The sequence below is a fragment of the Idiotropiscis lumnitzeri genome, chromosome 11 (genome assembly GCF_059441095.1).
Source record: "Idiotropiscis lumnitzeri isolate Australia: NSW breed Sydney's pygmy pipehorse chromosome 11, RoL_Ilum_1.0, whole genome shotgun sequence".
NCBI classification, from domain to species: domain Eukaryota; kingdom Metazoa; phylum Chordata; class Actinopteri; order Syngnathiformes; family Syngnathidae; genus Idiotropiscis; species Idiotropiscis lumnitzeri.
This window is the reverse complement of record NC_142401.1, coordinates 20374235-20387349: the sequence shown is the minus strand read 5'-3', so window position 1 is coordinate 20387349 and position 13115 is coordinate 20374235. Positions and strand designations below refer to the sequence as shown.

The window sequence follows — 13115 nt, the reverse complement described above, 5'->3', positions numbered from 1 at the left end:
TGCCTCTTGCATCACCAGCGATAAACTTTTGTCATCCAAAAATTGTATCAACTCTGCATATGCATCGGCATTTTTCGCTTCAAAGTTTTATCATCCGTTTCATTTTCAGCAGGATTGTACAGAACCGCGTCTTGGAGCCCTTGAAGTTTTAAGTGACCCAAAAACTTTGTCTCCCGCAGTTTGCAGTTTTTCTCATCCCCATCAAAAAGGAGTCTACTCCAGCGGCTACTCGTTTCAGTCGGCCGCCGGTTCATTGCACTCGCCATTGGCTTACTCGCAGTTATGCTCACCAGAGTCGCAGTACGTTGCGGCTTCCTTCTGGTGTTACAGTCCAAAAATTCCTGATTTTGTCCTGGCTTCAGTCAGATCCTGGGCCCATAACCTGTTGGCCGAGTGGTACTACGCAGCAGTAGTATTGCGTCTATTTTCAGGTTTAGCAAACCAGAATTTCTGTATTGACAAAGGAATAACTACACACAACCTGTCTCGTCTGACGGTGTGGAAGAAGTGAAGACTTTAATATAAAGCAACAAAGAATAAAAAAACATGACATCACAAACATAAACGTAACAAAGTGAGAACACATTTGAGAGCACATCTTTAACACTTCTTTTAACCACATTGAAAAGTTGATTTTCATGTCTGCATAATCTTCCTCTTTCGGTTTTGTGCCCCTGAGCACTTTCCATTTTGCTTCTCCATCTTGAGCATCATAGACGTTTGAATTGTAAACGCTCTTCGAGTGCGCACAGGACTCTGTCTGTGTCTGTGTGTGCGCGAGGCGCGCAGGAAGGGGGCGTCCGCCGGTGACATTCACGGAGCAGAGGGGCGCCTATCAGTGACGTGCCTCTATTAGTATTAGAGATTAGATCAAACATACCCATGGACTAACAGTTGTTTAATACATAAAATGGCCACTCAAAAATTATTTTCATCCTATCGCTTTGGCGCCCCTGCTAGGGTGGCGCCCCTATGCGCTGCATTTGCCGCATACATACATTTTGCGCCATTGGGCATAGGAACGAACAACATGGGGAACAGCAAGCCCCCTTTCTCTGCAAAGGCAAAGGGAGGCTTGCCTTTCATCCACTGGGGGTGAACCCCAACATAATAGGCAAATTTCTTCTAGAATAGCAGATTGTTTGCTTCATTTTGACGAAGAACCCAGCTTGTTTAATAAAAGCATTTTCTTTTATTTACAGTCATGTGGACAAATTACTTTCAAACAGTGAGTTTGTGCAAAAAAATGTACTGGTCACTGATCTGTTTTTGACTTTTCAAAGCAAAACATGAAATGGAAAAAAAGAAAGACTATTGCTTAAATAGTTCTCAGAGATGTATATAAACACAGTAATCTTTACCTGAGGTTTCAACATAAGTCATTTCAATTGAAGTCCACTGAATAAAGTAATGGTTTAAGAAATAATGTACATTAAAACAAATCACACAGGGTGATGAGCTCCATGGGATCTACAACATTAAAATAAAACTCTGACATTAGATTGACATTCACTGCTTTTTAAGAAGTCACTATTAAAGTAAATGTGACAATGTTTGCTATAAACTAAAAGCAATAGGAACAGCACTTTTTTTTTTTTAAATATGCTTGTATACGTTTGGATTTTCCCAGTGCATACACAGTATACACAATTTGTCTCTGATCATATTTCTTCTCCAACACTTAAAATCTACCAGGTATTTTTAATGCTGCCTTAGGATAACAATAGAGAAAAAGACAGCAAACAAAAATCCCAAGTAAATTTGAGTAATGTAAGAGTCTTAAGTATAAATACAATTAGTAAACATTAACAATGTAGGTGTTGTTGATTGAGCTGGGCCAGACTATTTACTTTAATGGAAAAGCTGCTTCAGCTGTCAATCATATCCGACAGTTCCTGCAGTAGATCGTCCTCCCCGATGGCGGGGTCCACATCACCATCGAGATGATCCTCTGTGAATTCGTTGATCAGCTCCTCAAAGTCATCTGCAGCCGAGGTTGAGTTGCGTGACCCTACCAAACTCTGTCTTCGTGATTTACTTTGAGGAGTAGTCTTCAGGAAGGAACTAATAGAAGGGGAAGCTCATCAGAATTTCTTTTGTGGGTAGAAAACATTGACATTTACGAGCACAAAATAATCATATTAGTGACATAATTCATTCTCTCCACTTTCTTTCACACTTGGTGACGTCCCAGTTTACATGGACTGTAATTCCATGTTCAAGTTCCATGTTTTGCTTGCAATATCTACACTAGGTGGTGACATTCCTTTCAAACTATTTTTTCCATTGAGAAAATGTAGATGAAAGTTCAAATGTACTTGTCTGTTGGACACGTGTAGTCATACATAGATGTTCCCACCTTCTTACAACAGCTATGTTATCTGCCCACCCACGGTAATACTCGACTGCGGGTTCGCTGTGCCAGTATTTTACTTCTCTCTCTCTTTTTTTTTTGGGTGTAACTAATTTTGTATTTTGACCGTTTACTGGCATTTTGTGGCTGAGTTTTGAGTTTAAATCCTGCATGTCACGAAAACATCATTGCTATCCTTTTACCAGCTGCTGATTGGTGGTTGTGTTCTGCCAGGAGACGCAGAGCGTGCTACTCGCCTTGCTGGGATAACTTTTGCATTACCCCATGCTGAATGTAAAATGTTAGTGGAGTGGCCTCCAGATGTGTTGTGCACTGCATTTCCAAAATAATATTGGTGGAGCCATTCAGATATATACAAAATAAGAAACACAGACAGCCAGCAAATGCCCAGGGCCATGTTAGAGACAAAAGAAGTGGAATGTAGAAGGTCTAAGACCACATTAATGCACAGTTGTACTATATATTCTTGCAGGCGGAACATTTTTGATGATCAGTTTCAACAATTTGCCAGTTTCAACAATTTTATTTATTCATTTTTTACAAGCGCATCTTGGCATTAAAATGGGAATGTATTGCATAACTTCATCATCGGGAGTACACGTTACATCTATAGTTTGTCTTTAAATTTGTGGTAATCTCCCGCTAATTTATATTACACCATATGGAAACCGTTTTGTTACAGCTCCAGCTGTTGTGAAATGCGCTATATAAATAAAGTTATACTGTCTTGATTTGACTGAAACACCACCAAGTCGCAATTGTATTTCATCGAATATGTAAATTTTATTTTGCAAAAAAAATAAAATAAAATAAAATTAAAAAACAAAACAAAACATAGAAGCTCAGCTATAGACCGAAATCTATGGAAGAGATTCATCTAAATTCAGTTTCTAGAAAGGAAAATGGTGTACTGGTATCCACAGTTTAAGTTTTATTATAAAATAATAAAAATAAACCAGTTGGCCAGTCATTAGGTGGAAATGTGTTTTGTTTTGTTTTCTGTATCTTGAAACAAACATTTTAATTGCATCAAAACACTTGATTATTCGATTCAAGTTTTCAGTGGGATATCCAAATTCCAACATCTTTATTAGCTACAGCCTTATACACCATCAATTTGGTTTGTAAAGACTTCTGTTCCTTTTTAATTTCATATTTTTCACACTATTTGACAGTCCTCAAGTGGGCTGTTATATTTACAAATGGTAAACTAATCTTAAATACTGAAAATAGCTTGAGCAAATCTAACTTTATTGGATACTTCAACAACCTGAAAAATCCTGAACTCTACCGCCTCAACCCTTCATGGGAGCCCTGCGGCTCTTCATCCATTCATGATTTATAGTTGGAACGAGTAGGAAATGGAGTGAAATAAGGAATAAACATATTTATGTTATGTGCCTTTGAGTAAGCCTCTTTGTTCAAAATTGATAGCTGTAATTCTCTGATGCAGCAGGAAGTCCGCAAGAAGGTAAGCTTGCATGCAGGTCGATTTCAAACAATTAAGGTAGCCTCAGGCTAGACTAGGGGTCTCAAAACCCCGGTCCTCGAGGGCCACTCTAGTTTATGTTTTAGATGTTTCCCTACGCCGACACACCTCAATCAAATAACTGTTATCAGTCATTATCAGAGCTTGGCGATGAGGTAGTCATTTGAATGAGTTGTGTTGGAGAGGAGACCGCTGACCTCGACCTTTGAAATACAGTTGGAAAGATGACAAATCCACATTTCTTAAACTCATTAGCGAAGCCTTTTCTCTCATCAGGCGGCCCGGCGCGATCACAGAATTTCATGGGTACTTTTGGCAGCGGCGATTTGTCCATACTATTCTGGTTTAGTGACAGCATAATTAAATTAGCGACTTAGCAACAGCGTTTGACCATGATTTGAGGAGGTGGTGCGTTGATGATGTGTAACCGTATATGAAAGCAAAATAAAGGAATAATACTAATTTTGGCAATGCAGTGTTTGGCAATTCCCCAAAAATGCTGCTTTAATGATTTAATGAAAAGTAGTGCTTTTAGAAACGCGAGTGTTTCACCAGACAACAAAACTATAAAAGACTCAAAATTTAAATTTGGTAGATGTCAAAGAACAGGTACCTTCGGGGGACAGAACAGGCCTCCATGATAGGAACAAGGCTGACATCCAGCTTGGTATCTTGGCTTGGGCTGCATTTTGAAACATGGATGGTCTGCGGTTCCTCACTTGAACTGCGGATGGGTTCCAATAAGGTGCTGGGACTACAGGAAACTTGAGGGTTCAGCACCTTTAATGCAGTAAAGAGCCAAGGTCAGAGAACAGGTGGAAACATTTCTCAAGTCTTTTCCGTAATAATTTTCAAACTGTTGGAAATGAAACTATTAAATAAGGATGGGTGTATTTTGCGGTAGCCTGAAGATAAGAGACATATTAGTCATCCATCCCTTTTGATTGGCCTTAAAAATTACGCCAGCTGGAAACTTTTCTTGAAGCAGCGTCTTCTGCTTAAAAATCACCATAGGTTTCAGTTTCAATCCGTTACCATAGCCAACAAGCAAAACAGTAAAAGCCGACTTTTCATGCCCCGTTGTGGGTATAGCCACAGTTCTGGTCCCCTTCTTCTCGACAATGTGGTTCACCAGGATGTCGAAAGTGAGCGGCACCTCGTCCATGATGGTGACGCGACTGGGCTGGATATTTTTGTCGGCAAACTTTTTACTGCAGTACGTGGGGAATTCGGCCAGCTTTTTCTTGTAATCCTCCGGAAGTGCTGCGCCTCGGACGACTTTTACCAGATGGATAGATGACCCCGTTTCATAAAACAAAAGCACCAAGACGGCCCTCCTTGAAAATACGTTCAATTAGTTTGCAAGCGTTATTGCCCGCTGTCGAATAGTGACAGTAGAGACGCTTCTCCCAGCTGTTCTGTGATCAGCAATCCATTGCTCGAGTTAGTCTATCAACTCGGGCCACCTCGCATTGTTTCCATGTAAAGTCAGCTTCGTCTTCTTGTGTCTGCGAAGCACATCCTCCTGCTTTCTCCAGTTGCGAGCAATGGATCGGTTGCTTTTTAATTCTTTCGGGGCACCTCGATTCCCATGTTCATTCGCGTAGGTCATTGCTTGCAGCTACAACTGTGCTTCGTAGGCGTGTCCATTCGTAGGTGTAATTTTTGGTAACAATTAGCCAAAGCAATGTTTTCGGCAAAGCACATACAGGCTCTCTATATAGCGGCACTGGGGGCGGGTCTTTCGTGTCGTCTTTCATGCCCACCCCCCCACTCTCATGTCCGCCTTTCCTCCATATATGCTGCATTCCTGGAGGAAATGCTACCCTTTTTCAAGAAATCAGATGCCATTGATGTTTGCACTTATTCCTGATAAACAGTGACTAATCTAATGCTGGAAAATGAATTTTAAATGCTCTTTTTCCTTTAAAAGATTTGAGAACTGAACTTCGAACGAGTTCATAAAGAAAATTAATTTTACCAAATGAATTTTCCGCTTACCTCAAACTCTTTACTTGCAGTCTCCTGCTGTGATTCCTCTTGTACTATGGAGGCGCTGTTCAAAGGTTTAACAGCAGCAACGGCAGACCGCACTGCTCTCCTTCTCTTCTGGCCTGAATTCACTTGCACAGAAGGCTTCATGACAGATGGCTTCACATTCAGCTTGGGCCGCACTGGAAAAGACACAATGAAAGTAACAATATGCAATTTTGAATTTCACTTAAAAGTGGAGCTTGCAGTTTTCCAACTTACAGCAAGATTTTAATGTAGTCTGATTTTACTCTGCCCCATGCTCCATGTGTGTCTGACAAAATCCATGGGCCTCACTAGCATGCAATAAACATGCTTTGTAGAAACATGCAAAAAGCCAATCTTAGCCATGAAGATTTGACTAATTACGACTTATTCATCATAGATTGTTGCAAAACACAATGTTATCCATTTCATTTTTTGATAAGTACAGTTTTGATGATGTATTTTTCGGAATGTACAATCAATCACAAATCCAAAAGCAGTGACTTGCTGCATCTCTATGAGGCTGCGGGCATAGTAAATGACTGAAAACACTCCTGGGGTCACGTCACTGATGGTGTAGTGGTACACTCGCCCGAGTTGTGTGCGGGCAGTGTGGGTTCAGTTCCCACTCAGTGACGGTGTCTATGTCTGCCCTGTGACCGGCTGGCGACCGGTTCAGTGTGTAGTGTGCCTTTCGCCCGTAGTCAGCTGGGATAGGCTCCAGCACCCTCCCGCGACCCTGTACAGGATAAGCGGTGTGGATAATGACATGACTCCTGGGGTCACGCCTTCTGTCTAGGCAGTCTCTGAGAAGCTCATAAGATTTGAGCCGAGAGGACTGATTTTTCCAAAGATAATTTTAATAATATTCTACTGTCAGGTCATATAGTTTTAACATATGACAATTTTTTCGTTTCTGAAAAATGCAAACTCCCTATTTAACTTTAGTCAAGGCTTTCATTAGGGGTGTCCCGATACAACTTTTTTCCCTTCCGATCCGATACCAATATTGTGGCCTAGAGTAATGTCTGATACCGATATCGTCCGATACGGAATCCAATTGCCATGTACATGAACAACCAACAAAAATATTTGTAATAAAGGCAAGAGCAATGTACCTTTTCTTTCTGTGGTGCGTGTTCTATCAGGTGCTGGACTCTCTACTGCGGCACAATAGAGTCCTTCTGTAGTTGTTTGCTTGGCCGCGGATAGTGAAATTAAGCTTTTTGTGTCTGCCTGGAGTGAGTTTGAACTCCTCACTTGAACCGAGCTCACAGTTGAGACGACAGGCGGTGCAGTGTTCTTTAGAGGGCACTCAGTCTCAGATTTGACAGTTTTCAGCTTGCGAACAATAACATCTTGGGCAGGTGGGTGATTGATTCTATCTGGCGTGCTGTGAATAGGAGATGAAGACTTGGGTCGTGGAAGACTCTTCTTCAGCATACTACCAACTAATGGTTTTGGTGAAGACGAAATATCAGAGGCCTGCTGGCTGATAGAAGCTTGACCAGTCATTTCCTGTTTGCGGAGTTTTTTTTCACGCATAATCTCTTCAAATGTTTTGACTTTGACAATCATGGTGGTCTAGAAAGACAAGCCAATATTAGTTATAAGAGAAGTCCAATTAATCAAAGCACAACAATGTCGGTGGTCACAGGACTAACCTCAGGAGCAACAGGAGCTTTCCATGTCCTTTTAGTCACCTCAACACTCTTCTCTAATGTGGTATCACCTGCAGGATTCAATAAACATGGATTGTTATATGACAATAGACTATATGATTCTAAAAGTTATCCAGCAACCCTTTACTAAATTTATCCTTACAAGGGCTGTCCACCAATCAATCACAGAGCACATGCATATATTGTAGACTAAGAACCATACACATTCACATTCATACCTAAAATTTAAAGTCATCAATTAAGCATGTTTGTGGCGTGTAGAAGGAAGACCAAATACAAAAAAAAAAAAAACACGCCAGAAGGCCAGATTAGAAAACCCAATCATAGAACCCTGTGTATGTGCCAAGTATGAGACCACCATCCCACCTTAAATATGAAGCCGGATACATGAAACCTAAAATGTCGACATGCCTTTATTGTGTGGTATATACATTGGAAAATCGCTTACACGGAGAGGTCAGTTTTTCATTTTGATGCAATCGTGGCCTCCTAGCACCATTCTCCTCTGTTTTCAGACTCTTGACTTCTTCAGATTGAATTCGGGTTGCCTTCTCCTTGCGGATTTCATCTAAAGTCTTCACTCTAACCTCCCCTATTGTTGTGGAATCAGGGAGTGGCGCCGCAGAATCTGGCTGATATTTGCCAGGGACTTTGTCTGCTGTTGGTTTTAACTTCTTAAGACTGGGGTCCTGCTCCGGTCGATCCTCTTTTTGTTTCTTCTTTGTGTGGAGGCTTTCATTGTGGGGTTGGTTGTGGTCAATGGAGTGTTCCTTGATATACATTGTTCGCTTTATGGCTTTGGGTGTCTGGATGGGTGCCGTCTTGGTTACACTGATTTCAGTATTCACAGGAGGGAGACAGTCTTTCTGGTTACAAGACTTGGCCGCTTTTTCCATTCTTATTTCCTCCAGAGTTTTGATGTGAATTTGCTTGGGTGAGCTCTTTGATTCTGTGCAGCTCTCTTCTGATGACAAAACAAATATATAGAAGCATTATTTAAGAAGGAAAGGCACTATAGGTTTGGCCAACAGTGGTGACCAACCTGAAAAGCATAGAGACCTCAAAAACTCATGAGCCCCATACAAATAGATGACCACACTACCACAACACAAACTAAAATAGCTAACATCGCTAACAACAAAATATTAGGGACATTAGGGATTAAGGACTGGATTAGCTCATCATTTAAATTCATGAACCACACTCAATATTATGCAATACAGACATTCACCACTGAAAAACAAAACCACCACAATAAACTATTCTAAGCCGCGTATCCTCATTTGAGTTGTAGAGGCGAGGCGGGTTACACCTTCGATCTGTCGCCAGCCAATTGCAGGGCATATATACGTATATACACAAACAACCATTAGTACCTATGGGCCATTTAGTCTTCAATAAACCTAATATGCATGTTTTGGCTCTTTCAGCAGCCACGGCATGATGCACTCCAGTTAGAGCGGGATTCCCTTGGTGGACACCCGCACGACGGACGTGGGCTCGGTTGGAGGCATCAGATGGCGGCCGCCCGAACGAGCAGTGTCTTTTCCTTTTCAACTGTATTCATAGCTTCGCTGTCGGATACGATAAACGCGTGCACTTAATCAACATTGGATTACAGTACAAATTGACGAGCACTTTTAATATTACGGAGGAGGTCATGTGACTGGCGGGATCTGCATGGATTGCTGCTGGGTCTAGCAGACTCTAAGCGATGAAGGTCATGTAAAAAAAAAAAAAAAAAAAGTGGGACGACGAAGCTAAGCTAGCTACTCAAGTCGGCTCTTTGGAGCCTCGGCGGGTGATTTGGAACAACAACTAGCGGGAAATTGCTATGTTAATGACTGTTGCGGCTAAAAGCTGAGCTTCTCTACACTTCAATGCAACTGTATTTGAAGCTAACCGCAGCACAAAGTGAACGTCACCATCTTCCAGTATTGCGCAGACGACAACGAATGACAACATTGTTGCACGATTACGACCCTGGTGCTTTAGAAAAATGGATGGATGGATATCAAAGATAGTGTCATTACTGGTGTAATAGTTATTAATACTTGTTCGAATAACAGCCGCAGTGCAGCTATGGTGAGTGATATTTTAAACTATTTATTTTAGTGTACACATATATTCACTTGAAAATGAACACCAGCACTGAAATAGGGTCCTGCATTAATTTACAAAATATGCGTGTGCAATGTGCATTGTTGAAAGGTTAAGATTAAATAAATAATTCTGTCAGTGAATTATTCTTTGAAGCATTAAATATTAAATATAGAGTAAAACAATCCCATGCGCAGTCCTGCTGTAATATTCCTGACAGAATTTTAATTGGCAAAATTAACAAATTGTTATGGAGGTGAATTTATATAAGTTACCAGCTCTGTGAATGTGATTCTGTCACTGTGAGACAGCTTTTATCTCAGGGTGTAACCATGTTTGAAATGCACCGGAATGTTACGTGGGTTGAAAGTTTCCTAAGAAAATCCCTGTGTGTGAGTTTGTCAAACAATTGCAATTAACTACCAAGTATTTTTACTCGTTTTCAGTTCGAGTGATATGACCCTTTTTTTCCTTACTATCCATTTGTTACATCCGTGACAAAATGTGGACAATTGCAACAGTTGCAATCTCTGACATTTTTGAGCATGTATAAGCAGCAAACTGGAGAAGCTTGAGTAGAAAAAAAAAACGTCACTTTTTCAAGGGAGATTTTTGGTGTGCATGTAGATACACGCGTGTGTGTTATTGTCATGAAATTAGGGTAACATAGGAAACGTTTGTTTAGGACCAACTTCAAAAGTTAAACAATGCTTACCTTTCTGACAGGGCGTTTGTCCTTCTTTCACAAATCGACCTAAACGCTTTGCCAGACTGTTCTTCACAGGAACAACCTCGCAATGTTTTATATCTACACATGGGACAAGTTGTTAAATTATTTGTGACAAGTCATTAAATTCTGTAAGAGTACAATGATCAGGGTACCATATTGAGAAGCCATTGCAAAAATTCAAACTTACAGGTAGTATCCTCCTTTCTCCCAAGCCTATCAGCAACAGGACCTCTCGATCTCAAAGTTTCTTCAACGACACGCTTGTCTGAGACTGAAAAAATAAAAATAAAACAATTTTAATGTATGCAGCGGTGTGTGTGTGTTCCTTTTGTGATCCAACCAAATTATTAAAAAACAAACAGGTTGGAGCAAAAATTGTGGTATATTACTGCAGAACCTTTTCAGGCAATCAAGAAATGTCTGCAGCGGCCAATGAAACGTGTACCCATCAACAGGTGTTTTGGCACACTGGAGAAAACTATCAACAGTGTTGTTTCCTTTGTACACATTATGCATGCAAAATCAGAATCATCTTTATTGGCCAAGTAAAAACATACAAAAAATAGTTTTGGGGTTGAGTGAGCCACTCTAGCATTGCAATAACAATAATAAAAAGAACATTTAGGATGTAACACATAAGCACCGAGATTCATTAAGCAATGTAAGTACAACATTAGTGCGCTAGTAGCAAACAATTGATAGCTGTGCAAATGATGGGGAGCGTCGAGGACAAAATAAATTGACCAGTACTTACAATAAAATGAGTTGAGCAGATGATGCACCAAATTGTCACACATGGCAATTATGATACAATATCCAAATGGTGCAGATAATCCTTGAGCACTTTTAAGTGCCCAGTAGTGTGGAATAGTGATCAACAACAGTTATGCAAATATGCACTTCTGAAGCTACAATAATGAAAACCGTAATTACGTTACAAGACAAAATTGGCAAAAATCTTCAAAATGCAACCATGAAAGTATGAGTTAACTGTTTAGTGAGTTAATGGCAAGAGGGAAGAAGATATTGCTATGTTTGCTTGTTTTATGATACATAATTGGATAGCCAGAACCAAGGGAAGGCGCTGGAAAAAAGTGGTGACCAGAATGTGCAGGGTCAAAGAATATATTGCCTGCACTTGTCTTTGTTTGTAATTTCACAAGAGTGGGTAGTGGATTACTGATGATCTTCTCGGCTGTCCTATTTTGTCCTTCGTGACAACACTAAACTAGATTTTGAACGATGAACAAATAACTGATGAATGACTGCTGTATAAAACTGCCTAAACAGTTCTTGTGACAGGCCAAGCCTCCTCAGAAGCTGCAGGAAGAATCTGCTTGCTCTATTACAGGACGAAGTTGATGATGCTCTCCCACCTCAGGTCCAGAAAGACAAATTTTCAGAAACTTAAAGATCTTGACGATTTAAACGGGCAGTTGAACAGGAAGGATGTTTTGTGAAGTCCAAAATCATCACTACAGTCTTGAGTGTGTTCAGCTCCAGGATGTTGGCCGCGCCAGAGGACCATACACTGCACTTCCTGTTGAAATGCAGATTGACCGTTGCATCATCTGCAAAGTGCAGTGCAGTGCAGTTGTTTGCGTTGAGGGAGAAAAGCAACATAGAGGACACATCCTTCCCCCAGGACTGATGATTCGAGTTGATGTTGCATGATGCTTAGTCTTTCACCGTTATTGGAGTTTAGCAGTGAACCACCGCTTCTTGTTGTTGAACACATTTTTGTTGGGACACTTCTTCATAAAATCAAAAGATACAGATGTGTATATTTGTCCAAACTGCCAGCTGAAGTTTTAAAGACATGTTTCCTCTGCAGACTTCTGACATTCAAGTTTGTGCCTTTAGACTGGAATTAAATGGATTCAACAGTCATGAGATAGACCCAAAGCTGCAAGGATAGTAGAGCGATATGAGCCTTTGGTGTGGTATAGCAAAGGTCCAGAATGTTGCTGTCCCTGATGGGAGTTAATTCAACCGGGATGATGAGAGGAGAATCTCTGTGTTATTGTTTGAGTTTGTTTTCTTGGTCAGTCAAAAAGTATTTGTAGCGTGACCTTGGTGTTTACCTGTTGCGGGACGTATTGGTACACACCGGCAAGTATAAAACAGGAAGTGTCTGGGTTGCGTTGACTGATCCAAAAAAGCAGCAAAATGTCCATCGTCTTTTGTTGGACCTTTTGAGGATAAGCTCTTCCTTTTTGACAGCACACCATACATCTGTACACTAATGTTAGCTGGTGATTTACATTTGAGTTGACCCACCACTTAGTTGTAATCTGCCCCAATTGCAACGAAAGATATTTTATTACTTACTAACTTCACTGAAGTTAAGCGCGCTGTCGGCTGAGACTTGATCAAAGCTCATCAAAAACAAGCCACTCTGTGTCGTGCAACCTCCTTTGCACAATAGAACAATATTGCAAGTGTCGAACTGAAGTGACCGTACCAACATCTAATTTAACAAAGTTAAACGCAGTTTTGATCGGTGCCTGGCGGACACTTCTTTGGGTCTGCTGCATTGGAAACGAGGGACCAGAACTGGGAACCGGAATATTAAAATATAAACAACTCCAGGAGAATTGGAACGTGAGTCCGAGTTCCAATGCTTTTTATAATTTTACCAAAATGCATTTCATGATGTAATATTTCTTATGAAATATTAAACCCTGTTCTTGTGCACATGGAATGAGACACTTGTTAGAAGAA

At 40.6% G+C, this 13115-nt stretch overlaps 1 protein-coding gene across 3 annotated transcripts in view; it reads right to left on the bottom strand.

Annotated features, from left to right (window-relative positions):
- Nucleotides 1-491: 491 nt before the first annotated feature.
- Nucleotides 492-13115, bottom strand: part of zc3h11a (zinc finger CCCH-type containing 11A) — a 28632-nt gene continuing 16008 nt past the window's right edge. For 2 of the 3 annotated variants that reach the window (XM_088309014.1, XM_088309015.1), the window contains exons 9-16: nucleotides 10579-10662; nucleotides 10377-10469; nucleotides 8010-8525; nucleotides 7544-7611; nucleotides 6998-7463; nucleotides 5865-6037; nucleotides 4477-4643; nucleotides 492-2064 (exon numbers count right to left, since the gene is read on the bottom strand). In XM_088309014.1, the coding sequence (XP_088165140.1) occupies nucleotides 1869-2064; nucleotides 4477-4643; nucleotides 5865-6037; nucleotides 6998-7463; nucleotides 7544-7611; nucleotides 8010-8525; nucleotides 10377-10469; nucleotides 10579-10662 (1763 nt within the window). In that variant the 3' untranslated portion in view covers nucleotides 492-1868. The remainder of the gene's footprint in view (nucleotides 2065-4476; nucleotides 4644-5864; nucleotides 6038-6997; nucleotides 7464-7543; nucleotides 7612-8009; nucleotides 8526-10376; nucleotides 10470-10578; nucleotides 10663-13115) is intronic. The other variant, XM_088309016.1, reaches the window with a different exon arrangement.